Source organism: Syngnathoides biaculeatus, chromosome 6 (assembly GCF_019802595.1).
Source record: "Syngnathoides biaculeatus isolate LvHL_M chromosome 6, ASM1980259v1, whole genome shotgun sequence".
NCBI classification, from domain to species: Eukaryota; Metazoa; Chordata; class Actinopteri; order Syngnathiformes; family Syngnathidae; genus Syngnathoides; species Syngnathoides biaculeatus.
The window spans coordinates 10,529,108-10,556,902 of NC_084645.1; the positions used below are offsets into that span (position 1 = coordinate 10,529,108).

At 41.3% G+C, this 27,795-nt stretch overlaps 1 protein-coding gene across 2 annotated transcripts in view; it reads left to right on the forward strand.

Annotated features, from left to right (window-relative positions):
• The window catches only part of hydin (HYDIN axonemal central pair apparatus protein), a 136,664-nt gene that overhangs the window by 106,908 nt on the left and 1,961 nt on the right, over positions 1-27,795 (forward strand). The window contains exons 67-88 of one of the 2 annotated variants that reach the window (XM_061822146.1): positions 950-1,095; positions 2,135-2,341; positions 2,426-2,580; positions 2,757-2,851; positions 3,263-3,467; positions 3,857-4,057; positions 4,165-4,291; positions 8,469-8,634; positions 15,525-15,672; positions 15,772-15,979; positions 16,105-16,326; positions 16,810-16,979; positions 17,080-17,278; positions 17,424-17,579; positions 19,751-19,921; positions 20,207-20,316; positions 20,483-20,705; positions 21,912-22,121; positions 23,988-24,151; positions 26,443-26,593; positions 26,656-26,886; positions 26,964-27,188. In XM_061822146.1, coding sequence (XP_061678130.1) covers positions 950-1,095; positions 2,135-2,341; positions 2,426-2,580; positions 2,757-2,851; positions 3,263-3,467; positions 3,857-4,057; positions 4,165-4,291; positions 8,469-8,634; positions 15,525-15,672; positions 15,772-15,979; positions 16,105-16,326; positions 16,810-16,979; positions 17,080-17,278; positions 17,424-17,579; positions 19,751-19,921; positions 20,207-20,316; positions 20,483-20,705; positions 21,912-22,121; positions 23,988-24,151; positions 26,443-26,593; positions 26,656-26,886; positions 26,964-27,188 — 3,890 coding nt within the window. The remainder of the gene's footprint in view (positions 1-949; positions 1,096-2,134; positions 2,342-2,425; positions 2,581-2,756; positions 2,852-3,262; positions 3,468-3,856; positions 4,058-4,164; positions 4,292-8,468; positions 8,635-15,524; positions 15,673-15,771; positions 15,980-16,104; positions 16,327-16,809; positions 16,980-17,079; positions 17,279-17,423; positions 17,580-19,750; positions 19,922-20,206; positions 20,317-20,482; positions 20,706-21,911; positions 22,122-23,987; positions 24,152-26,442; positions 26,594-26,655; positions 26,887-26,963; positions 27,189-27,795) is intronic. The other variant, XM_061822147.1, reaches the window with a different exon arrangement.

A 27,795-nucleotide genomic window follows, 5' to 3' on the forward strand; every position in this document is an offset into this window, starting at 1 on the left:
AGGTGGGACTGCATCGGGGATCACCTCTGAGCCCCTTTCTGTTTACTGTGGTAATGGGTAGGCTGACAGATGTGGTTAGACTGGAATCCCCTTGGATCATGATGTTCGCAGATGATATTGTTATATGCAGTGGAAGCAGGGATCAGGTGGAGGAACAATTAGAAACATGGAGGCATGCACTGGAAAGGAGAGGAATGAGGATTAGTAAAACTGAATATATGTGCATGAATGAGAGGGGTGGAGGAGAAGAGTGAGCCTTGAGGGAGAAGAGATAGTGAGAGTGGATGACTTCAAATACTTGGGGTCAACAATCTTGAGCAATGGTGAGTGTGGTAAGGAAGTGGAAAAAAAACTGGTCCAAGCAAGTAGGAACACTTGGCGGAAAGTGTCTTGTGTGTTATGTGACAGAAGAGTCTCTGCTAAGATGAAGGACAAAGTTCATAAAACAGTGGTGAGGCCGGCCATGATGTATGGATTAGAGACAGGGGCACTGAAGAAGCAACAGGAAGCAGAACTTCAGGTGGGAGAAATTAAGATGTTGAGCTTCTCTCTAGGAGAGTGCAAGTTGGATAGGATTAGAAATGAGCACATTAGAGGGATAGCCAAAGTTGGATGTTTAGGAGACAAGGTTTGAGAGAGAAAACTTCGATGGATTGGACATGTCCAGATGAGATAGAGTGAGTATATTGGTAGATGGGTGCTGAGGATGGAGCTGCCAGGCAAAAGAGCGAGAGGAAGACCAAAGAAAAGGTTGATGGATGTTGTAAGGGAGGACATGAGGACAGTGGGTGTTTTTTAGAAATGACAGCAAACAAAAGATTTCCTTTACTGTTTCATTTCCCACTTGATGGTTGGGCAGGCATTTGCAATAATGATGATAATAAAAAATTGTGAAGAGCATAATTAAAAAAAAAAAGTCATGAAATTTTGATGTTTTACAACCCCACAGATTATTCTGATTTGCTCAGTTTTGGTCACTGCCATGTCGCGTGTCCTATCAGAGAGAGTTTCACAATGACAAATCACAGCAACAGCAACCAGGTGGTGAGGTTTGAGTGGCCCTCAGATGATGCCAATCTCACCTTTTCACCGCAGGTAAACACAGTGGAGAAGTGTTATTAATTTATTTTCTTAAATTGTTGGGTTTGATAAAATTATTCAACTCATTAGTTCACTAATTGTGCTGTCATCACTTCCAATAAAATCTGAATTCACAACAACACTGCTAGTGGGATTCAGTATCAATATCATGCAATACAATATGATAAGAGGAGGAAGAGAGTAGCTCAGTGGTTAGAGCACTGGTTTGGTAAACCAGGAGTTCTGGGTTCGTATCCCACTGGGGCCTCTACTCCCTGAGAAGGGTGGTGTCAGGAAGAGGATCAGGTGTAAAAATTATGCCAAACATATATGTGCATTCATCTGAGATAACTCACTGTGGTGATGCTGAAAGAAACTGACTGACAGTATGATCAGGGTTGATTCATATGACACGGTAAAAAAAGATCTAGAATAACTTAGTGACAGTAAAATGCATAAGTAAACTGGTTTTGTTTCCCAGTTTAAATTTTATTTTATTTTCATCTTACATCATGAATAAATATTTAATGACTGGTAGAGGGACAGAATAGTGCACAACTGATTAGCAGTTCCGAGATCTGGGGTTTAAATCCCAGCTCCGTCTGTGTGGAGTTTGGATGTTCTTCCCATCTTGGTGTGGTTATTCTCCGGGCTCTCCGGTTTCCTCCCACATCCCAAAAAAGCATCCATGCTAGGTTAATTGAAGACTCTAAATTGCCTGGAGGTGGGAATGTGAGTGTGAATGGTGGTTTGTTTTTATGCGCCCTGCAATTGACCGGCGACCATTTCAGGGTGTACCCTGGCTTTCACCCCAAGACAACTGGGATAGGCTCCCAACACACCCACGCTCCTAGTGAAGATAAGCATCACGAAAAATGAATGAACACTAGAGGACAGGTTAAAGACTGTACTTTGATTTTATTAGCATGATTAATGGAACCTTAATCGAGTTTGATAAATTGTCCAACAACAAATAACTGGACATTATGATGGTATTTGAATACATCTTTTGCTATATCTACAATACTATGTATTTCATATTGCATGCCTACAGGTAGGACACCTCCATGCAGGCTGTTCTAAGGAAGTGACTGTCATTTTCTGTGCCAAAGCACGAGTGATACTCACGAAGCAGACAATTGCATGCAAGATTTGTCAGGTGACATTCCAGCAGCCATTGGATCAGGTTCCTGACTGGGATGACCAAAAGAAAATATTACAGGCTATATGTACACAGCCACAAAATACTGGAAAGAATAAAGTATGGATGTTTAAAGATAATAGATGTTAACACCAGAAAAATATGCATCTATGATCAGAATTCTGTATGTTTGTTTACTCGCAGAAACAGCATGCAGAGCCAGGTTGCTCTGTGGTCAAAGGCTCAGACTGGGATTTGCATTTACGTATCAGTGTCGTTTGTGACTTTGTCAAGTTTAGCTGCGATACAGAAACTATTCGATTCAAAGACACCTTGGCTTTCCAAACCAGCACTCACCAGTAAGTCATGTTACACTCCTCTCCCTAAGTAATAAATATAAATGCTGGTTGACGATGAAAAAACAGCCCCTTATTGGTTTTTGCTTCTGAATGAATCAGCCTCTATAGCAGTATTGTTAATTGCCAGTGTGTTTGACATAAACACAAACAATTCAATGCCTCTGTTTTCTATGCAGAGTTCAGATAGTTAATGAGGGTGCTGTGAGACTGGAGTTTTCCTGGCAAGTCTTGGCAGATTCAAGCAGCAGCCCAAGCAGTCAAAACCAAGATGGTGCGCAAGAAATTATTATTTTAACTTGATATTCATTTAAAAATTGCTCCAACAAATCACACATTGTCTTGACACTTTCAGAGAGGTATTTAAATTCATCCATCCATCCATTTTCTGTACCACTTATCCTCAGAAGTGTCACAGTCATGCTGGAGCCTGTATAAACTGCAATATATATTGTTGTGCCTCTAATTATTATGCAGCAATGTCATACACTACTGCAATTCACAACCATTATTTTGTTATATAGATTGATTGCCCCTAAGGAGTGTTAATTGTTATGGACACTAATTATTACCGTTTAAAAGCCAAACTTAGATGCTTGTCTCGTATCAATTTTCTGTGCAAGTGGTCTCATATGTGCCTGGTCAATTTGAATATCAATGCTATTCACATGCTTATGTACAACAGGCGGCATGTCATCAATGGCCTCGACTGAAGAACAGCCTGCCAGCAGTCTGACCAGTGAGAAGTCTCTTCTGATAGACAAACCCAATATGCACGGTTTTACTGTGGAACCAAGCCTTGGGATCATTTTGCCCGGCGCTTTGCAAAATTTCAACATTTGCTTTTCACCTTTGGAAGCAGGCCTGTTCCAAGGCAAATTACATTGCAGGTAGTTTAATTCTGACAATCAGGTAATACATGCAGATATAGTACATTAAAAGCTGTACTAAGTCAAAATTCACCTTAGTACTTAAAACAAAGTATTTTAAAACCCAATCCAGCCAAGCTGTGGTTTGGGAAAATTTACAGTATGGCCATAAATTGCGCCTGTCAGCATTAATTTGTACATGTTACCAAGCTTTTACCTAGAAAATCACTTTAATGGTTGTGATAGATGCTGATGTTGTTTTCACGTTTGGTATTTAAAAATAGGACATGAAACAATATAATTTGTATTTTTTTATTAAAACCAGGACTAAAATTTAATCATTGTTTCTAATAGGCTTACATAACATGATTGCCTGATGGGTTCTCCCTGTTTGTGCACTTTATTTTCAGTATGCCTAATTTACGTCCTGGAGCTCAGGGACCTACTATCTCCTTTTGTGGGCGCAGCATATTGCCCCATTGCCACTTTGACCTTGAAGACTCTGACTACATTACTGGCAACCGACGCAGTCCTGAGTTCAGGACTTTTTTGGAACCTAGCCTCAGAGTGATAGAGTGTAAAACGCTTGGCCTCTTTACCCCAGCAAAAAGGTTAAAGAAATACCATATAAAATAGTTGGAGAAAAACGGATATAAAAGTTGAGGTCATGAGTACAACTTTAGTTGTTAACTTAAAAAGTGTGCTGTCTCTTCTTCAGATGTTTTACTGTGTTGAACCCAACCACTGAACCACACTCATTTGAATGGAAGTGTGAAGACACTGGTAACAGTCCATTTAGCTGTCTTACACCATCTGGCACCATTCTGCCAGGAGAGAGGTCAGAGGTAAGAAGCAACAGAGCTATGACCCTAAAACTGAAGGAAAAAATATATATATATATATATTGTAACATTATTGATGTAGTTGCATTCCCAGTGAAAGTATTACCATAATTTCTCATGTATAATGCACACCCATGTATAATACACATTTCAAAATTGACCTTTTACCTACCTTCTATGATCAAAACAATGTATGATGTATTTTGTTTTTATTCTGAAGTTAAACACTTGAACATCTTATACTTTCATTTTTATCTACTTGTTCATATTTTGAAATTCTCAGCCCTACTTTTATTTAGTAAATTAGAAAACACACAGTTGTACTCATAAGTTTCATTACCCAGGCAGAATTTGTAAGGTGGGTCCAATTCTTTAAAGATACCATGATGGCGCTGGCAAAACACGATTCATTTTATTTGAATGGCCTTCAAATTAAATGATCAAGAAAAGATTAATGTTAAACAAAATATATCCATACTGTACTGTACATACTGTATACGCAATCATATGTATCCGTCATATTGAATTAAAAGTGACGACTACAGCTTTTTCATAATCACTAGTTGGCATTGCCATACTAGAACGAAAGTGTATGTCATGGTCCTGCCAGTTCCAGCCCTGGCTGTGCAAGTCCCCGACACACCTGCGTTGATTAGGAGGCACACACTTGCGCCTCATCGTTGAAAATTAACCCCAGTATATATAGGACCCAGCGGACGGTCTGGCTTTGCCAGATCGTTGCTATCCATGCCTCGTTCCTGCATTTCTTCGTTTCCTGATCCTGAACCCTTGTGCACTGACCTCCGCCTGTCCTCCGACCAACCCGTAAGCTTGACGCTCTTCATACTGCTGCTCTGTCTGATTGATCTCCTGTGTACCAATCCCGGCTTGCCCACTGACCTGCCCTCTACGCCTGACATCCTGGTTACCACTGCTCCAGTTGACTGTCTGCCTGATCCTCAACCTTGGAACGAATAAACACTTTTCCCAAACTGCCTCTGCATCTCCGGAATCCTGCATTTGGGTCCTCCCTCGCACCGATGGGTCGTGACAGTGTACACCGTTCTCATAATCTCCAGGTCGTGATAGCATATTAGAATGAAAATGTAAAGGTTTATCATCACCTCTGGATGACAGCATACATTTATAAAATGTGAAAGTTTTTTTCCCATTTTCCACTATACCTACAGTAGTGTTCGAAATAATTGTCCAATGTGACGAACTAACTCAATTGGGCAATTTATTGAAAGGGGTTTTAAAAAAAATAGCAGTCTGTCGTTGGCTTTACAAACTCAAGACTACTTTGTACGAACTTCTTTTGTTTCTAGGATTTAACAATCTTTGTAATCACTAAACTATTTTTTAGTTGTATGATGACTTTTATAACCGCTTCACATCTGTGTGGCATGGAATCAACCAACTTGGTGCACCTTTCAGCTGTTGCTCCACGCCAAGATTCCTTAACGGTGTTCCGCATTTCATGCTTTTGCTTCAAAAACAGGATCATTCATGTCACCCCACAAATTCTTGATTGGATTAAGATCTGAGTATTGGATTTGCCACGCCATGACATTAATTTAGTTGATGTGGAATCAAGACTTTGCACATTTACTAGTGTGTTTGGGGTCATTGTGTTGTTTAAAAACCCATTTCAAGGCCCTGTCCTCTTCTCACATGACATTTTCAAGTATTTTGACAAATGCAAACCAATCCTGCGATAAATAGGCCCAACACCAACATGGGAGAAACATGTCCATATCATGATATTTGCACAACCATGCTTCACTGTCTTTACTGGGTACTGTGGCTAGGATTCAGATTCCGGGGTCATTTCACAAACTGTCTGCGGTTCCTGGACTCCAAAAATAACAATTTTGCTCATTAGTCCCCAAAATGTTACACAATTTGTCTTTAGGCTAGTTGATGTGTTCTTTGGAAAATTGCTGCCTCTTCCTTTTTTTTAACGGAGGCACTTTGCAGGGGATTCTTGTAAATAGATTACCTTCTCACTGTCACAGTACTTATGGGAAACTCCAGACTGTCTTTGTCTGGAGCTGATCATTGGCTGAGCCTTTGTTACTCTGGTTACTCTGAGAGTAATTTTAATGGTTGTCTTACGTTTTCTGTCACGTATCTCTAGTTTTGCTCTCCATTTTAAGGCATTACAGATCATTTTAGCTGAACAGGCCATAATTCTTTGCACATCTTTAAAAGGTTTAAAAGGTTTCCCCTCTTAACCTTTAATCAAAATATGCCGTTTTTCTGGACAATCTGTTTAATAACCTATTTTCCTCTGGCTTCAAGGAGAAATGCATATTTAACAGGTGCTGGCTTAATCCTTAAAAAGGTAGCACCTGATTTTCACAAAATTGATCACCTCACTGATTGAATGCCACACTGCTATATTTTTAACACACCCTTTTCAACAAATTTCCCAATTGCAGCCTTAAGAGTATGTATAATATTATTGCTGGGTCTTGTTTGTTTTTGTGTGAGAATCTACTGCACCTACTGGTAACTTGTTTGACATGTAAAAATATAAAATATACTTAAAGGGGAAGTCCGGTCGTTTGGATTAACAATGTATCCGATAGGTCATGTCATATGTACTGTACCTTGAAAATTTGAAGTTAATCCTCTATCATTTAATGGTGTTTTGAGAAGATTTTTATCGGCAATTACAAATTTTCATGGCGCCGCCATTTTGGTGAGTCACATGACCTACGTGCGCAACCAAAGAAATCATCGCCAGTTGGTAGTGTCTTCATATACCGTACCACGACGATCGGGCACCTTAATGTATTGCAAAATTTTCCCATAATTCTGATAGAAATATTCCATGGAATGTTTGGTGGCATGTTCTGCCCAGTAAGAAAAAGAATCATTGAAGGACTGGACCCCGGCCACCCTGTTGGCTAAAACAACCTTTCCCACAATATAAGGCCTACCTTTCACTGATCGGTTCTACCATCCTTCATGGCCACGAGTGCTGTCCTTAGTGCAGTCCTCCACTGGGTGGCCTAAACGCAATCCAAAATCGATAGGATGGATGAATGGTGTGTCCCGCGCGTCGGCCTCCACGTAGTCAGACTCGCGTCATTCCCGTCCAAAGAACCATCCGAATATTTAACATTATTTACAGCCACAAGTTCAAATCTGTATGGACGTATTCCTCCATCTTCCCGATCAACCGATACTGCTATTTCTTCATCAGATGAGGATAAATCTGAGAAATCAGTGCTGGCCATAATTGTGTCCTAACGTAAGCAAGCCTTTGTTGGGGCACGTAATACATCACATCTGTGCATGTAGGTTATGTGACTCGCCAAAATGGCAGTGCCCATGAAAATTCGTAATTGTCGATAAAAATATTCTCAAAACACCATTAAATGATAGAGGATTAACCTCAAATTTTCAGGGTGCAGTACATATAACATGACCTATAGGATACATTGTTAATTCAAACTACCAGACTTCTCCTTTAAAACGTGGATTAATCTAGTTTTACACTGCTATTATTTTAGACATTTCTGTATTTATAATGTACACAACTGACTTGGTGATTTTTGGGGTGGAAATGCACATTACATATGAGAAAATATAGTATTTTTCATCTGTTGATATGGTATGTTATACCATTTTACCTTTACCCGACTACCTTCTCTTTACTAATTGGGACACAGCCTGCCCCTCATTGTCCTCGTCGCTAGTCAGTCACTGGGTACCAAAAGGAAAAACAACCCTTCACACTCACATTTACACTTAAGGGCAAGAGAGATTTTTTCAATTAACATTGCTTGCATGATTTTGGAATGTGGGAGGAAGTTGGCGTATCTAGAGAAACTGATGCTACCATGTTGAGAACTCCACACAAGAGCGTCTATGTCAAGATTCGAAACAAAAACCTCTTGCCTGTGAAAATTTGATCATGCTGCCTACTACTATGTAATATTATATACAATACTATACTATATACTATAATATAGTATGTAATGCTACTATTACCTTTTTTTCCCCCTCTGTGAAGACTTCTTCAAAGTATCATTCTCCTGAGTTGTGTCATAATTTTATAGGACATACTGGATCTCCCTCCCACAAGCCAACCATGCAGTCTGTTAGACATTTGAAGAATTAAGATTTACATAAACTTCAACATGAGCTCTTTCTTGTTTCTAAACAGATGTGCTTTAAATATGTAGCTGAGCAGGTGAAAGATGTGGAGTCATTCTGGAGCTTTGTGATTGAGGCACTGTCTCTTTCTATTTCCTTCCTCTGTGTGGGCACCATGAAAGAACCTCTTGTCTACTTTGACAAATCCCACATTGACTTCGGCGAACAACTTATTGGTATGTTACATCCTTTGCACAGTTTTGAAGTTGTGTTAAACATAAATAAATAAAAACAGGCGGCATAAGGGAGCAGCTGGAAAGCATTAGCCTCACAGTTCTGAGGACCCAAGTTTAATCTCGGCCCTCCTTGTGTGGGGTTTGCATGTTCTCCCCGTGCCTGTGTGGGTTTTCTTCGGGCACTGCGGTTTCCTCCCACATCCCAAAAACATGCAACATTAATTGGACACTCTAAATTGCCCCCAGGTGTGATTGTGAGTACAATTGTTTGTCTCGATGTGCCCTGCGATTGCCTGGAAACCAGTCTAGGGTGTACCCTGCCTCCTGGCCGTTGACAGCTGGGATAGGCTCCAGCACTCCCGTGACCCTCGTGAGGATAAACGGCTCAGAAATAGATGGATGGATAAATCAAAACAGAATAAAATGACTTCAACCTATATTTCATTGAATACACTATAAGGACAAGATATTTAATGTTCAATCTGATAAAATTAGATTAGGATTAATTGTTTTTAGTTAATAATCATTAATTCAACAAGAAAAAAATATTCAAAAAAGAGGGTTCAATCTGTTAAAAACTACTTCCATCCACCCATTTATCTTGGTTAGGGTCATGGGATGCTGGACAATACCCCAGCCGATTTCAGGAAAATAGCGGACTACAACCTGAACTGGTTGCCAGTCAGTCAGAGGGCACATATAGACATAGACAACCATTCTCATCCACATCGTCCTGGATGAGAATGGCTGAACCCACGCTGCCCGCACCAATAAGGAAATTGTACCACTACTACACCATGAGAGAATGCCACTCCTAGTTAATTTTTTTTTTTTTTTTCAAACAAAACACAAGGAGAATTACACGTGTAATTATTCATTAGCTTAATGCTAAGACAAAATGGAAAACACAGTAGATGGGCAAATGAATATCATCAATATTTGGGGTGTTAAAATGTTTTAAAGAATGCATAATATATCATAAATTGTGCAGCAACACATGTGGACAAACAACATAACATGCCTTTAGGCAAACCTCACACTAATTGCAGTCATCGCTATGCACAGCAGTTCCTTTAGACTTAGTATTAAAATTTCCCACTGTAAAATGTCTCAAGTGTTAATTCTTGTGCTTCTCTTCTCAGAATAAGCAAAATGATAGTAATAAATATGTGTGTGTGTATGTGAGAGAGAGAGAGACAAAGATACACATACACATGCACAATGGTGCCTCGCTTCCCGAACACACTCCATTCCAGGTTGAAAACCGAAGCACGTTTTCCCATTACAATGAATGGAAAATAAAATAATGCGTTCCAAGTCTAAACAATATATATTTTTTTAAAGCGGTTTTTTTCAGCTTTTCCTGAAAATAAACTGCATAGTAGGAATACATGTATAGTTTAAATACTTTATATAATTAAATCATTTAAGAAATATATTTATTTGCTTAAAATGTATGCTTTAGCAGTAATTTGCTAGGCTGGGACTGCATTGTCGTATCTGGAGCAACTCGGCGCCCAGCCTTGTAAACTTTTTTTTATGAACAAAATGTGCAGAATAACTTTAAACAAGCAATAATGAGGATGAAAAGAAAGAGAAATTGTTTTTTATTTGCATAAAAAGTACGGAACGTACGAAAAAAAATAACTTGCAAGTAGAGATAGAGTTAATGTAACAAAAGAAAAAGCAATGCAAAACAATTGTTTCAAATGTCTTCGGTGGGAGTGACTCGCCCATTTTTAACATAGAAAGAATCTAATATAGACTTTCTGCCATCTTTTGAGCACCTTCGTGAAGTGGCTCATAACAACTTCATTGAAATTTTGCAGTGCTCTGCAACATTCTGCTTTGGTTAGGGAGATGGAGTTCTACAAAATTATGGATGTCGTACCATTTGGCGCAGATAGCTTTTATATCGGCACTTGAGACTGTCCTGCCTTCAGCCTCATCAGACTGTCATGATCCGGGCTGTGCGGGTGCCCACGCGGTTACGCTGATTGGGAGGCGGACACCTGCGCCTCATGCGGGCTGATTATCCTGTGTATTTATATGACCCCAATGACGACTGGTCCGCGCCAGATCATTGAGGTTCATGTCCCGTTCCAGCACTCTAGTTTCCCTGATCGACAACCCGTGTGTACCGACCTTTGCCTGTTCTCCGACCAACCCCGTAAGCCTGACTCCTTTGACACTTCTGCCTGCTTTGATCGTTCTCCCGTGTACCGACTCCTGCCTGCTCTCTTCGCCCGACGTCCCAACTACCGCTGCTGCACCTGACTGCCTGCCCGATCCCCGACCACGGAATAATAAACGTTTCTCCCCGAACTTCCTTGCATCGTCCGAGTCCTGCATTTGGGTCCTACTCCCGTTCCGATGGGTCGTGACACAGACGACATCTCCCTTCCTCGCCAACACTACCCCCAGCTAACTGCTTCCCGTTTACAAAATAAGAAGCAACTTTTCGACTTCCTCCAAGATCTGTGGCCTCTGCTAGGTCAACACAGTTGCTCCTAGAGCAACATCACTTGCTTTGAGGGCATCCTTGTGTTTCAGAATGGTGCTGATCGTCGTTTTCGCCATGCCATACTTCTTCGATAGCTCAGAAACACGCACACCAGATTGGTATTTGGCTATCAAATCCTTCTTGAAGTCAACAGTTTTACGCACCACTTTACTTTTTTCTCCACCAGCAGTTCCACTTGCCTTCTTTGGAGCCATGATGACGGGTTAATATTGCTCAATTGAAAAAAGTCACTACTGTACACGTCCACTTGCAGAGGAGTGTGTGGGTCAACTGGTTGCGTCGTTTCCGGGTTTTTCGGGGGTGCGTTCGAAAGCACAATAACAAATCGTCGTGGGTCAGCTGGTCGGGGCGTTCGAATACTGATTTTCGTGCAAAAACCAAAGCAAAAAAAAAAAAAATCTCAATTTTAGTTCGAAAACCGATTTGTACGAAAACAGAGACGTTCAAAAACCGAGATATCATTATGCGTGTGCGTGTGCGTACATGTCTATGTGTGTGTGCGTACATGTTTGCGTGTGTGTGTGTGTATATTTATGTGTGTGTGTGTGTGTATACATATATATATATATTCTTCTTCTTTTCCTTTCGGCTTGTCCCGTTAGGGGTCGCCACAGCGTGTCATCTTTTGCCATCTTAGCCTATCTCTTGCATCTTCCTCTCTAACCCCAAGTGCCCTCATGTCTTCCCTCACCACATCCATAAACCTTCTCTTTGGTCTTCCTCTCGCTCTTTTGCCTGGGAGCTCCATCCTCAGCATCCTTCTACCAATATACTCACTCTCTCGCCTCTGAACATGTCCAAACCATCGAAGTCTGCTCTCTCGAATCTTGTCTCCAAAACATCCAGCTTTGGCTGTCCCTCTAATGAGCTCATTTCTAATCCTATCCATCCTGGTCACTCCGAGCGAGAACCTCAACATCTTCATTTCTGCCACCTCCAGTTCAGCTTCCTGTTGTTTCTTCAGTGCCACCGTCTCTAATCCGTACATCATGGCCGGCCTCACCAGGGTTTTATAAACTTTGCCCTTCATCCAAGCAGAGACTCTTCTGTCACATAACACACCAGACACCTTCCGCCAGCTGTTCCAACCTGCTTGGACCCGTTTCTTCACTTCCTGACCACACTCTCCATTGCTCTGTATTGTTGACCCCAAGTATTTGAAGTCGTCCACCCTCGCTATCTCTTCTCCCTGTAGCCTCATTCTTCCCCCTCCACTTTTCTGATTCACGCACATATATTCTGTTTTACTTCGGCTAATCTTCATTCCTCTCCTTTCCAGTGCATGTCTCCATCTTTCCAATTGTTCCTCTGCATGCTCCCTGCTTTCACTGCATATCACAATATCATCTGCGGACATCATGGTCCAAGGGGATTCCAGTCTAACCTCATCTGTCAGCCTATCCATTACCACTGCAAACAGGAAGGGGCTCAGCATGGAACCCTGATGCAGTCCCACCTCCACCTTAAATTCCTCTGTCACACCTAAGGCACACCTCACCATTGTTCTGCTACCATCATACATGTCCTGTACTATTTTAACATACTTCTCTGCCACACCAGACTTACACGAGCAGTACCACAGTTCCTCTCTTGGTACTCTGTCATAGGCTTTCTCTAGATCCACAAAGACACAATGTAGCTCCTTCTGACCTTCTCTGTACTTTTCCACGAGCATCCTCAAGGCAAATAATGCATCTGTGGTACTCTTTCTAGGCATGAAACCATACTGTTGCTCGCAGATACTTACTTCTGTCCTGAGTCTAGCCTCCACTACTCTTTCCCATAACTTCATTGTGTGGCTCATCAACTTTATTCCTCTATAGTTCCCACAGCTCTGAACATCCCCTTTGTTCTTAAAAATGGGAACTAGAACACTTTTCCTCCATTCTTCAGGCATCTTTTCGCCCGCTAGTATTCTGTTGAATAAGTTGGTCAAAAACTCCACAGCCATCTCTCCAAATTGCTTCCATACCTCTACCGGTATGTCATCAGGACCAACTGCCTTTCCATTTTTCATCCTTTGTAGTGCCTTTCTGAGTTCCCCCTTAGTAATCATTTCCACTTCCTGGTCCTTCACTCTTGCCTCTTCAACTCTTCCTTCTCTCTCATTTTCTTCATTCATCAACTTCTCAAAGTATTCTTTCCATCTATTTAGCACACTACCGGCACCAGTCAACACATTTCCATCTCTATCCTTAATCACCCTAACCTTCTGCACATCCTTCCCATCTCTATCCCTCTGTCTGGCCAACCTGTAGAGATCCTTTTCTCCTTCTTTTGTGTCCAACCTGGTGTACATGTTTTCATATGCCTCTTGTTTAGCCTTTGCCACCTCTACCTTTTCCCTATGTGGCATCTCGATGTACTCCTTTCGCCTCTCCTCAGTCCTCTCAGTATCCCACTTCTTCTTCGCTAATCTCTTTCCTTGTATGACTCCCTGTATTTTGGGGTTCCACCACCAAGTCTCCTTTTCCCCTTTCCTACCAGATGACACACCAAGTACTCTCCTGCCTGTCTCTCTGATCACCTTGGCTGTCGTCATCCAGTCTTCTGGGAGCTTCGGTTGTCCATCGAGAGCCTGTCTCACCTCTTTCCGGAAGGCCGCACAACATTCTTCCTTTCTCAGCTTCCACCACATGGTTCTCTGCTCTACCTTTGTCTTCTTAATCTTCCTACCCACCACCAGAATCATCCTACATACTACCATCCTATGCTGTCGAGCTACACTCTCCCCTACCACTACTTGACAGTCAGTAACCTCCTTCAGATTACATCGTCTGCACAAAATATAATCTACCTGCGTGGTTCTACCTCCGCTCTTGTAGGTCACTATATGTTCCTCCCTCTTCTGGAAATAAGTGTTCACTACAGCCACCTCCATCCTTTTTGCAAAGTCCACCACCATCTGCCCTTCAAAGTTGCTTTCCTGGATGCCATACTTACCCATCACTTCTTCATCGCCCCTGTTTCCTTTACCAATATGTCCATTACAATCTGCACCAATCACAACTCTCTCGCTGTCTGGGATGCTCAGAACTACTTCATCTAGTTCCTTCCAGAATTTCTCTTTCAACTCTAGGTCACATCCTACCTGTGGTGCATAGCCGCTAACCACATTATACATAACACCCTCAATTTCAAATTTTAGTCTCATCACTCGATCTGATACTCTTTTCACCTCCAAGACATTCTTAGCCAGCTCTTCCTTTAAAATAACCCCTACTCCATTTCTCTTCCCATCTACTCCGTGGTAGAATCATTTAAACCCTGCTCCCTCTTTTTCTTCTGACGCTGGATCCGGTTTCCTCCTCTTCTTTGTCTTCGACCCACAGTAGCTGAATTTCCACCGACGCCCTGCAAGTTAGGATGCCCTTCCTCACGCAACCCTCTGCATTTATCCGGGCTTGGGACCGGCCTACAGATTGCACTGGTTTGTGCCCCCATAGGGCTGCATATATATATACACACACACACACACACACACAGTTCACAGTTCAGGGTGTACCCTGCCTCCGACCCGTTGACAGCTGGGAGAGGCCTCCAGCACTCCCGCGAGACTCATGAGGATAGGCGGCTAAGTACACAATGAAGAAAATGAGTATTTGAACACCCTGCTATATTCCAAGTTCTCCCACTTACAAATCATGGAGGGGTTTGAAATTTTCATCGTAGGTGCATGTCCATTTAGGTAATCTAAAAAGAAAAATCCAGAAATCACAATGTATGATTTTTTTAAACAATTTCCTTCCTGGAGAAAACCCACACAGGCACGGGGAGAACATGCAAACTCTACACAGGTGGGGCCGGGATTGAACCCGGGTCCTCAGAACTGTGAGGCGAACACTTTACCAGCTGATTCACTGTACCACATATATATATATATATATATGTTTTTTTTCTTTCGGCTTGTCCTGTTAGCCACTGTGCCATCTTTTTCCACCCAAGCCTAAGTCGTGCATCCTCCTCTCTAACACCCACTGTCCTCACGTCTTCCATCACAACATCCATCAACCTTTTCTTTGGTCTTTCTCTTGCTCTTTTGCCTGGCAGCTCCATCCTCTGCCCCCTTATATGTCTGCCCATTTGGCAGACAGTTCTCAGTCCACCTGGTTAGTTAGATCTGCTTCCAGAATTGTGTGAGAGATCATGTTCCCACCCATTTTTTTTGCACTTGAAAACGCTTTAGCAAATCATACCATTTATCTCTTAATCTCAATGTCAATATGAACAAGTGCACAACTGTATGTTTCAAGTATCCATTCTTTGTATTTCATTGAATAGTTTCCAATCATAAAGCAGCTTGTAAGATCTGGAAATGACTGTTGAACATCACTACGAATGGCTGAGCATTTTCTGTTTCCTGTAGGTAATAAAGTTTCACAAACAGTGAATTTAGTGAATGGAGAGAAGGAACCCTTTCACTTCAGTGCATTGCAGCCATCATTATTCTGTGATGACCAAGAGTCCAGCCTCATTTTGCATCCCATGTCTGGGACAGTGGCGGCCAAAGATAGGTGAATGACTTGAAAGCATCCAATTGATGTAACACAATGCAATGTCTTTTATGACAAAGAAATAAGATTTTGAGTTTTAAACTGAGACATGTGATGCAGGTTGCCCCTGTCAGTGTCATTCAGTCCTTGCCGTCAGGGCTACGTGAGCTTCAGATTAACTCTGAGGGTGAAGAGGAAGTCAAAGCCACTTATCCTCACTTGTAAGGCACAATGTTTTACAATTACTGCTTCTGTTCAAGTGGAAAATCCAGATGGTGGTCTCAGGGAGCTCAGTCCTGACATTTTAGATACTTTAGACTTCGGCAAGGTAAGTAGTCATCGTCATAAACATGTGTAAACGCATAATACAAAGCAGAGTATGATGTTGGAACCACTACACTGAAACACACTAAATTGAGTTTTATATCGTCTGACTGTATGCATATGCTCTAGGTGGGCATTTCAGAGCAAGCTACCTTTAATATCCTGGTGACCAATACAGGGAGACACAACATGGATGTGAAATTTGAACTAGAAGGGCCAAGTGAGCTGCTTCAAAACCTAGTAACAAAACCCAAAAATGCTACAATTGCTATTGGGCAGAAGCTGCAGTCAGCGCTCTTCTTTTCCCCTCGGAGCAGTTGCATTCTCAAAGATATCCGACTGGCCGTCAAGGTAAGATACAGGGCACATATAAACAACCATTCACACTCACATTCACACCTACTGTTTAGAGTAGTTGAATTTAGAGTCCTCAATTACCCCACAATGTATGTTTTATGGATGTGAGAGGAAACTGGAGTACCTGGAGAATACCCAGACAGACATACGGACACATGCAAACTCCACCGACCTGAATCCGAGTCCTCAGAATTGTGTAACCAGTTGCCCACTGTGACACTTTGTGAATTCCTACTGCCTTCAAAAGAAAGCAAAGACAATTTATTGCACATTTTATTGCACACAAGGTAACAAAATGTGCTTTAAAGCATTTAAAATCAAAGAACAAAAACTTTTTATTAACATTTAAAACAAAGTAAATATCCTAGAAATTGATACTGTACTTTTAATTTAGGAACCATGCCAATTTTTTTTTTTTCAATTGTATTGACAAAAACAGACAAACTTCATTATTACTTTGACTCCTTCTCTGTTCAGGTCACTAAAGGTCCATTGTTTACCATCACCATTGAAGGGAGTGGTGTGGCACCTGAACTGGAATTCTCCTTCAAAAAGTACAACTTTGGCAAGAACTTTGTGTATTATCCTGGCATGGTGCCAGCATCCCACACTCTTGTGTTAAGAAATAAAGGCAACAGGGACATCAGGTTAGTTGTTCCACCACGTGTTCGAGTTAGTCAAGATGTAAAATACATAGTAAAACACATAAAGTAGTAGTAGTTGTGAGCATGTCGTTCTGCTTCTCAGTGTCAAGTGTCAGTCTAGAAAATGCTCATTCCTTGAAATTGGATTCAAACCGGATGTTTTATCCTCTGGTGCTGTGGTTGAGATTCCCATCACCTTCTATCCTCGAGAGCCGCGGCATTACCACGAAAATGTCATCTTCTTAATAAACAGCTGTATCAAGGAGCAGGTGGACATTAGGGGACAAGGAATTGAACTCAAGGTAAATAGCTGGTGTACTACACTCAAGAACAATCTTTTCTCTCTTTTACCAACCTCAAACTCCTCAACCTAATAAAACTTGATGGACTGACAAAAGCTAGACAAGTTTGATCTAGTTTTTGCACATTTGTATAATTTTCTTCTAGTTGGGAGTATTGGCTCCCAAGCACCAGAAAGTGAAACTTGGAAATTTGACCCCTGGTGAGAAAGTTATGAAACGGGTGCAGCTAGTCAACCGCAGTATTTTGGACATTTCCTTCACCTTGCAGCTTGACACGAAAAAAACACATTTGGAGATGAAGGTAAGGAGCATACATGAAATACTCAGAAGTGAACAGCATATACAGTGCTGTGAAAAATTATTTGCCCCTTTCTCAACTTGTGTTTTTCCCCCACTATAATATTAAAGACTATCAAAGAATATATACAAATATGTATAAATATCAGACAAATATAATCCACATAAATGTAAGACGCATGCAATTAAAATGGTGATTTTTTTTTTTTGGGGGGTAGGGGCAAAGCAAATTGAACGTACTTTTGGCTGTGTGACAAATTGCCCCAATAACGGTTGGACCACACTCAGCAGCAACAAATAAAATCATTCACAAATGCTGTGTTAACATTTACTACTGATGTAACACAACACACACCTTTCCAAAAGTACTTGTCATAATTTCATAGAATATTTTCCCAAAAGTCATAGAAATCAATAAGATGGGGTTTTCATTATTTATTTATTTATTTGTTTATTTGTTTGTTTATTTATTTATTGAGGGGTTGGGGGTAAAAGTAAGATGTGCCGTTATGTTATTTTTGGTCAGCAGTGATTTTCCCCATGGGTGACATTTTTGCCCTGTCTCTAACTGAGGCAAGGGGAGTCCTCCAATTGTTTTAATGTTGTCATGGGTTATTTTGTGACCTCCTGGGTAAGTCATCACTGTGCTTTTGGGGTAATCTTTGTGGGCCAGAGACACCTCGGAAGCAGTGGTTTTGGCTTTGAAACTTTGCTATGTATGACATTTTTGCTCAGTCTCTATCTGATGCAAGGATTGGCTGTAGTTCTTTAAATGTTGTGGTTCGCTGGAGTCCTAATTCTTAAAAAATTTTATTGTAATTCTTTATGGACTCACCAATGTCAATTACTTTATTTCTCATCTGTTATTGAATTTCTTTGGATTGTGACATTTTGTTGCAGGTATTTGAGAGCTTTTAGATAACTTCGTTTTGTCAGACATCTTTTTTACATTTTTTTTTAGTGTGATTTCTTGAATGGGCAGCATGGCATTGCAGCTGTAAAGTGTTGCCATCACAGTTCTGAGGACTGGGGTTCAGGCCCCGCCTGTGTGGAGTTTGCAAGTTCTGCCCGTGCCAGTGTGGGTTTTCTCCTGGCACTCTGGTTTCCAAAGAACATGCATTCATTGAAGACGCTAAATTGACCTTAGGTGTAATTGTGAGTGCAACTGTTGTCTCGCTCCATGTGCCCTGCGATTGGCTGGCAACCAGTTTAAGGTGTACCCTGCCTCCTGCCCGTTGACAGCTGGGATAGGCTCCAGCTCTTCCGCAACCCTCATGAGGATTAACAGCTCAGAAAATGGATAGATGGATTTCGTGATTGAACGAGTCTGGAGATTTTCAGGCATGGATCTTAATTACCTCCAGACCATTTCACTCAAGAAATCAGTGATCAGTGGACAACGAAAATGAACATAGCTTTTCAAAACACAGTAATCCCGCAAAAAGTGGAAAAACCGTGAAGTAGGGGTAAATGGCGTTTTTTTTCTTTCTTTTTTTGCTTCATAGGTCCTTGTCGTCTTGCCGAGGATGCTGTATTATATCTGATCAATGCGGCTTCCCGCTCCAGTACTGTGGTACTGGATGCTGGTGTTTGTTTATTTATTTATTTATTGCTTCACTGGTCCATGTCGTCATCCTGGGGATGGCGCATTGCCTTTCCCCGTAATATCCAATACAGTGCTCTTACTAATGTATGCTGCGTTTTTTTTTTTTGTTCATTATTTATTTATTTATTTATTTATTTTCTTGCTTCATTGGTTCATTCATGACGCCAGGGATGGCACATTAGTACGTAGCGATACGCCTTTTTTTTTTTTGTCCGGAAATCCACAATGCACTGAATCCGCGATCGGTGATCCCCGAAGTAGTGATGTATTACTGTATATGATTAGCCACAGCTAATTTATGATGCAATAGTGGGCAAATGGGTTTTATACATGGCAAGGTAGGTTTGAATATTTTTATTTCCATTATAAATAAATATTTATTTTTTTCCTTTAATTATAAAATCACCATTTAAAAACATTTTATTTTGACTTGGATTATCTTTGTCTGATCTTTATATTGTTTTTATCTTTAAACTAAGTGTGGAAACCATGCAAAAAATAGTTTAAGAAGGGGGGAAATCCTTTTAAACAGTACTGTAGTCATGACTTCTCTGTTTGTTCACCTCCAGGATTTATCATTCAGTCCAGTCACTGAACTCTACCTCAGAGCTCTTCAAGTTTCATGTTATGTTGAGATCCTGTTTACACCCAATCAGCGTATTTCTCCTTTTACTGCTGAGCTGCAGGCTGAGATTGACAGCTATTTACATCCCCTGCTGACCATCCAGGGGTGCTGCCAGGTACAGTTCAAATTTGTATACTGTTTAGTGTATGTAATGGCAAATCATGTAACCTTTGATTGTAAAAAACACTCTGAAAAGTGCTTATTAATTTGATGTGACCAAGCGAGCGACCCAAAAATTTGTCTGAGGAGGCAGAAACTTGTATTTCATGTTGATATCTCTTCCTGCAAATTTAAGCATCTCCAGTTTTAATTACTGTAGTGAGACAAACTGTGTTATGATTTGTTGTCTCAAATATATAATTGTTAAGTAAGATGATGCAGCTCTGATTCATATGATTAGGGTGTAGATGTTCGTCTAGAGCAGGACCACCTGGGATTTGGTGCAATCGTCCAGCAATGCCAGGCCAAAAAGAAAGTTGTCATGATCAATACAGGAGAACTTTGTGCCCGGTAAGCATGACTGCTGAACTTCTGATTCGTAAAATAAAGACAAAATGAGTTAACACGTTTTTGAATGATTCATGTATTTTACAAATGTAATGACAGCAATTTTCACTTTTTTTGGTAATAGTTTAATGTGAATATCACCCCTTCTCCTTTTTGACACAATAAACAGGTTCCAATGGAAAACTGAAGACTTTCCTTCAGAGTTGTCCATCCAGCCAACTAAAGGCACCATCCACCCAGGAACCCAGGTTCCTTTAGAATTGACATTTTCACCTATTCGCTTAAATAATGACTCAAGATATGAGAACCTAACTTGCTGCATTGAGGGCTCCTCTTCACTCATCACTCTCACTGTGACAGGCTCTTGCATTGCAGCCGCTTCCAACAAAGAGGTTTGGTTATTATACACAGTATTACTTTGACAAATGCAATGTTGAGCAAAAATCACTTCATTAAAAATACTTTGTAGATTTATATATCTGATGCTGTCGATTGTTTTTTTAAGTTGTGCAGAAAGGGACAGTGAGTACATGCTGTTCATGTATTGCTATCTGCTCAGGAGCAGTGTTGCCACAGTTACCTTGAAAAAGTAACTTAAGTGCCATCCACTCGAGACTATCCCAGCTGTCAACGGGCAGGAGGCAGGGTACACCCTGAACTGGTTGCCAGCCAATCGCAGGGCACATCGAGACAAACAGCCACACTCACAATCACACCTTAGCAATTTAGAGTGTCCAATTAATGTTGCATGTTTTTGGGATGTGGGAGGAAACCGGAGTGCCCGGAGAAAACCCACGCAGGCACGGGGAGAACATGTAAACTCCACACAAGTGAGGCCGGGATCGAACCCGGGTCCTCAGAACTGTGAGGCCGACGCTTTACCAGCTCAGACACCGTGCCGCACTAACTTAATTGCTTTACTGATTATTTGAGCCGAAAAGGAAAGTACTTACTTTGCTGGTTACTTGATTTAAAAGCAACTCGGAAAAAAAGTATCTGTTTTCTTATTTTTGGCATATGCCACGTGGCAGAAATATCACTTATCTACAGTACAGAAAAAGCATTGGCTTAACCATACTAATGGACCTTTCCGATGGCGTTATAGAATGATGTCATCAACGTGAACCATACATGCATCCATCCATCCATCCTAACCTCATCCTCACAAGGGTTGTGAGAGTGCTGGAGCCTATCCTAGCTATCTTAGCTTTCTTCTAGTCGTTGAAAACAGAGTGGTCATGTTTAAATGCTTTTGCACATTTGGATTTGTCTTGAATCATCAGCTAAAAATCACTGTTTGGTGAGCCGCATGGATGATACAAAAGTAACTTATTGGATTGAAGAAGTAACTGTAGTCTAATTACTTTCCTGGGAATAATAACATATTACTTCGCTCATCACTCAAAACGTCAGATTTTTGGAGAAACATGTTGTTACTTTACAACATGGTACCGGCATCACTGCTCAGGAGTGGTATGAAGAATCAAAGCAAATATTAGTAGATTCCTCTCACTTTGGTGTTTTCATGAAATTAATGAGTGTTTGTGACCTTAATTTACTGTGTTTAATTATTCTGCTATGCCTTTATTTAAACTCAGGTGGTCAATTTCTCTTGCCCAGTGCGTGGCTCACATACTCAGACACTGTCTGTGGTCAACCCCACAAACCAGCGTTGCAGCATACGGCCCGTCATCAACGGGAAACACTGGAGAGCTGCACCATCTGTGGTTCTTGAGCCTCTTCAAAGCAACACATATGAGGTCACCTTCAGACCACTGACCATGACTGTTGATGGAAAGAAACACTTGGTAAAGGAGCAATTGAATTGCTTTGAAACTGAAAACTGAAAACTCTGTCTGATAATCTGTCCATCTATTTATTTATTTAATTATCCAAGTGTATTTAAACATCTATGGCTAACTGTTGTTTTGCTATAATTATTCTGACCTTGCTACCAGATGATCTTGACTTTTGTTGTGTTTTTATTAATGCAAAATAATATCAAGATACTCTTGGAAAAATACCATATAAAAATATTTTTTAAATGTTTTAAACACTTTTGAACATGTATGACGTCACATTTTTAAACACTGTGGAACAACATAGAAAGCTAGCAGCAGAGAAGATGCCTGAAAAATGGAGGAAACGTGTGTTAGTTCCCATTTTTAAGAACACATGCGATTTGCAGAGCCGTGGAAACTATAGATGAATAAAGTTGATGAGTCAAACAATGAAGTTATGGCAAAGAGTCGTGGAGGCTAGACTCAGGACAGAAGTAAGTATCTGCGAGCAACAATATGGTTTCATGCCTAGAAAGATGCATGATACCACAGATGCATTATTTGCCTTCAGGATGCTAGTGGAAAAGTACAGAGAAGGTCAGAAGGAGCTACACTGTGTCTTTGTAGATTTTGAGAAAGCCTTTGATAGTACCAAGGGAGGAACTGTGTTACTGCATGTATAACAGTACGGGACATGTATGAGGGCAGCAGAACAGTGGTAATGTCTAGATGTGACAGAAGAATTTAAGGTAGGGTGGGACTGCATCAGGGGTCAGCTCTGAGCCCCTTCCTTTTTGCTGTGGTAATGGATAGGCTGACAGATGTGGTTAGACTGGAATCTCCTTGCACCATGATGTTCGCAGATGACATTGTGATCTGTAGTGAAAGCAGGGAGCAGGTGGAGAAACATTTAGAAAGATGCAGGCATGCATTGGACAGGAGAGGAATGAAGATTATCAAAAGTAAAACAGAGTATATGTACATGAATGAGAGGGGCGGTGGGGGAAGAGTGAAGGTACAGGGAGGAGAGATAGCAAGGATGGACGACTTTAAATACTTTGGGTCAACAATGCAGAGTAATGGAGTGTGTCGTAAGGAAGTGAAGAAACGGGTCCAAGTGGGGTGGAACAGATGGTGGAAGGTGTCTGGTGTTCTATGTGACAGAAGAGTCTCTGCTAGGATGAAGGGCAAAGTCAATAAAACAGTGGTGAGGCCGCCCATGATGTACAGGTTCGAGACGGTGGCATTGAAGAGAGAATAAGAAACAGAGCTGGGGGTGGCAGAAATGAAGATGTTGAGGATCTCTTTAGGAGTGAGCAGGTTGGATAGGATTAGAAATAAGGTAATGAAAGTGATAGCCAAATGTACATGTTTTGGAGACAGAGTCGAGAGAGCAGACATTGATGGTTTGAACATGTCCAGAGGCGAGAGAGTGAGTATATTGGGAGAAGAGTGCTGAGGATGGAGATACCATGCAAAAGAGTGGGAGGAAGACCAAAGAGAAGGTTGATGAATGTTGTGAGGGAAGACATGAGGGTAGGTGGCGTTAGAGAGGAAGATGCAGGAGATGGGCTTACGTGGAAAAAGATGACGCACTGTGGCGACCCATAACAGGACTAGGCGCAAGGAAAAGGTCTCACAAAGCAAACTCATTCAAACTATTGGGGACTTTGTGGTGTTATGGTAAACCATGCTGATATCATCACAAGGGAACACTATATCAGTACCACAGTCACAGCTATTCACCTATTGATGTTGATAATGGGTGATACTGGAGTAAGCTATTTGTTCTCGTGTTTAAATTATGAAACACGAACATTAAGTAGGAGTAATAAATATATGTTTGTGTATGCCTGGGCTAATATTATGTGTCTGTCTCTGCGGTATCTTTAGGGGTCAGTCTTTTTTTCATTCCCCAATGGGGCGGGCATGCTGTACTTGCTACAAGGAACTGCTGAGCCTCCTAAACCAGAGAACACGATTTTAAATGAACTTCCTGCCAAGACTCATCACACACAGATACTCCCTGTGACCAACTGGCTCTCAAAGCAGAAACGGTAAAACATACAGTAAAGAATTATGTACATACAGTGCAGTGAAAAAGCATTCCCCTCTTTTTGTTTTTGCAGTTTCACCACTTTAATGTTTAAAATCATTTTTAAAAAATCAAGTGTTTTCAACAATTGGAAATTAATCTTTCACATCTCTGAAGATATTTTGCCCTAGTTGTTTGAATCTTTCACACAGGATCAAGTAACTTTGAATCGGGTTTTTTTTCCTTAAGGAATTAAATCACTATTTAAAAACATTTGTTTGACTCAGAAGATTTCACACAGACTGGAGTGTCTTTGAAAATCCAGCTAGTAGCTTAGACGAGTATACAATGCTATTACATTGTATGTCAATTTCTGTGAGGAGGTATGTTATACCAACAAAAACCTTTCGCACGTTCATTAACAACAAACTGTGTTTTACTACCAAAATTAAGGAACTTCACCAGGCTAAAGAGGTCACAGATCGTAACAAGGATAGGGCCCTATACAATCACACAAGAAACAAGCTGACAAAAGAAATTAACATTTCGAAGAGGGTTATGGAGTAAAACTGGAAAAAAGACAGCTTGGCGCTAACGACTCCAAATCAGTCTGGCACGGATTACAAGCTACGATTTCCCCCCAGTGGATAACAATAGTGGGCTAGCCGACAACCTGAACAGGTTTTACTACAGATTTGAAAAGACACTTTCACACCCCACACCCACCAATTCAACACCTCTGACTTCTGCATTGACCATCCACGAACAGGACATGAGCTGCATCTTCAAACAACAAAAGATAAACAAAGCAGTAGGCCCAAACCTTGTGTCCATATCCTGCCTCAAAGTCTGCACGGACCAACTTGCCCAAGTCTTCACAAAGATGTTCAGCAGTTCTCTGGAACTGTGAGAAGTACCACCCTGCTTCAAACACTCCACTATTATCCCGGTCCCAAAGAGACCTACAATCCTGGGTCTGTATGACTACAGGACTGTGGCCTTGACATCTGATCATGAAGTCCTTTTAACGCCTTGTTCTGGACAAACCTCAAGAGCATCACAGGTCCCCTGCTGGACCCAATGTAGTTTGCCTTCAAAGCAAACAGGTCAGGGGACAATGCAGTCAAAACGGGTCTGCACTTCATTCATAAACACCTGGAGAGCATGGTAACCTATCCGGGAATCCTGTTCGTGGGCTTCAGATCTGCGTTCAACACCATCCCTGAACTCCTCTTCTCCAACCTTCTCCAGATCATCATGTTGCCTGACATCTACCAGTGGATTTACAACTTCCTAACTGTCAGGACACAGTAGGTGAGGTTGGGGATGACCACGTCATCTACATGGACCATCACCACTGGGGCACCCCTAGGTCTCCCCGCTGCTCTTCTTCTCTCTTCACAAACGACCTCACCTCAACGCACCCAGCTGTCAAACTCCTGAAATTCGCAGATTACATCATCAAAGATAAGAAGTCTGCATATCGACAGGAAGTGGACCGGCTGGAGCTTTGGTCTGGCTGACACAATCTGGTGCTGAACCCACTTGTGGATTTAAGGACACATCCTTCACCACAGCTGCCCCTCAAGCTGTTCAACTGTATTGTGACATTTACCGTAATTTCTCGAAAATAATGTGGAAATTTTTCCAAAAATACGATGGGTATTTTTCAGATTGGAGATGAGCCAGCTGTTGCTTTTGATGTCTTGGCCAAGGATGTGTAATGTAGAGGATAAACTGCACTGTGCACAAACATTTTATGCACAAATTGCTGTGTTTAGGTAAGGTTGGTCTGGTAGCCACATAATATTTTCAGTGGTCCAACAAATCTTTTTGGGTCATTTTGTGGTTAATTTTGCATTAAAACGTTTTCATGGATGGCGACAATATAGGCGAGAGCATATGTGTAATGGAGATCAGCGATGGGCACGTCTTCCAAGAATGCAAATAAATAACTGTTAGATATCAAAACACTATTATATGTGTGTGTGCGTGTGTGTGTTTTAATATTGATGAATAAAGAAATAAGATCCAAAAAAAGGGTACATTTCTCATCCAGGGCAATGGCGATAATGCAGTAGCGCCATAAGCCATTTGTGCATACCTCTGGTCTTGACCCAAAGTCTTCCAACTTTTGTCCTTGGTGGAACAAAATATGTTATACAGCATTACACTGGCTTATTTGTGTACAATCACACTTACTGTATGTCAAGACACAGTCCAATCACAATTGTGTATTTGTGCCCAGGTTCCTTGTTATAATAGAGTTTCTGACAAGACACAGTCCAATCACAATTGTGTATTTGTGCCCAGGTTCCTTGTTATAATAGAGTTTCTGAGACCTGAAAATCCGGATACTACAGTATCTCTGAAGGGTCGTGAGTACATTGATGTCCCGGCTCTGTCTAAGAAGGACTACAAGATTCATTTTTACACATTCAGAGAGGGCCAGTACAATGCCAAGGTTTGAACACAAACATTTGATTTTGATTTAGATTTTTGAGTCACGCCATCCTCTCTTTCTAGGTGACATTTCTAAATCAGGCGTCGGGGGAGTACTTGTACTATATCATTAACTTTAAGGTTACCAGTCCAGTAGACTTGTCCACTGTCGAACTGGTGTCAAATGTCCGTGAAAAGACTTCGGCCACCATAGAAGTGGAGAATCCTTTAAGCACGCCAATCTGCCTCACCGTTGACTGTAAATGTCCTGACATCAGTGCTCCAAGCCTGCACACGGTGCCAGGGATGTCAAAGGTAAAATATTACACAGGTCACGCCACCATGCTTTGGTGTTTCCTGACAAACTCTTTTGGTGTGTGCTTTCTCATTAGGGTGCTCTGACATTTGACTATCAGCCCCTCCGCGTCGGCGAGACAACCTCCCGGCTGTCTCTTTTTTGCAGTGAACTCGGTTATTTCCACTATGGTCTACTTCTACGAGCTCTCCCTCAACCACCAGAGAAGACCATTCGATTCAGCGCTTCTCTGGGGACAAACCACTGTGTTGCTGTTAAATTTCTCAACTTCTCCCACTTCAAAACTGAATATGCCTGCAAGGTAGGAAAGAGTGTGGTGTTAAAAGGGTACATGTAGAAGGTTGACGTTTGTTTTGTACTAGTTCCTAGGTCCCTCTTCAATGGTAGCTCAGCCATCAATGTGACATTAAAATAATCTTTTGTTAACTGCCTATTTCTGAAAATGTATCTTTCAGTGAACCGTTATGACTAGAGGGAGCGTCTTCACAATCCATCTTATTGAACTGATGAAAGTTGCTTGGACGAGAGGCAAAATGTCTTCTATGACATTCAGAATAGTCTAGTCACGATTGATTCAATGCCCAGAGAATAATTTGGCAAGAATGAATGAGAATATTCACAGAAACCTGAAGACTGGCAAAACTGCATTGACTTTTTCAAATATTAGCATGAGCTGACAACATTATCTTCTGATAAGCAGAACATACTTGATTGCTTGCTGGAGTTGATGCAGTGAGAATTCAGGGTATTTATGTGCGGCGATGTGTTCATGTGGTACGTTCAACAGGTTTGCACACTGACAAAGTGCATGAAGTGTAATATGCAGAAACGGTGTAACTGTCGGCAGCAGGGTGGCGCACCTGGAAAGCGTTGGCCTCACAGTTCTGAGGTTTAATCGCATTCCTCCC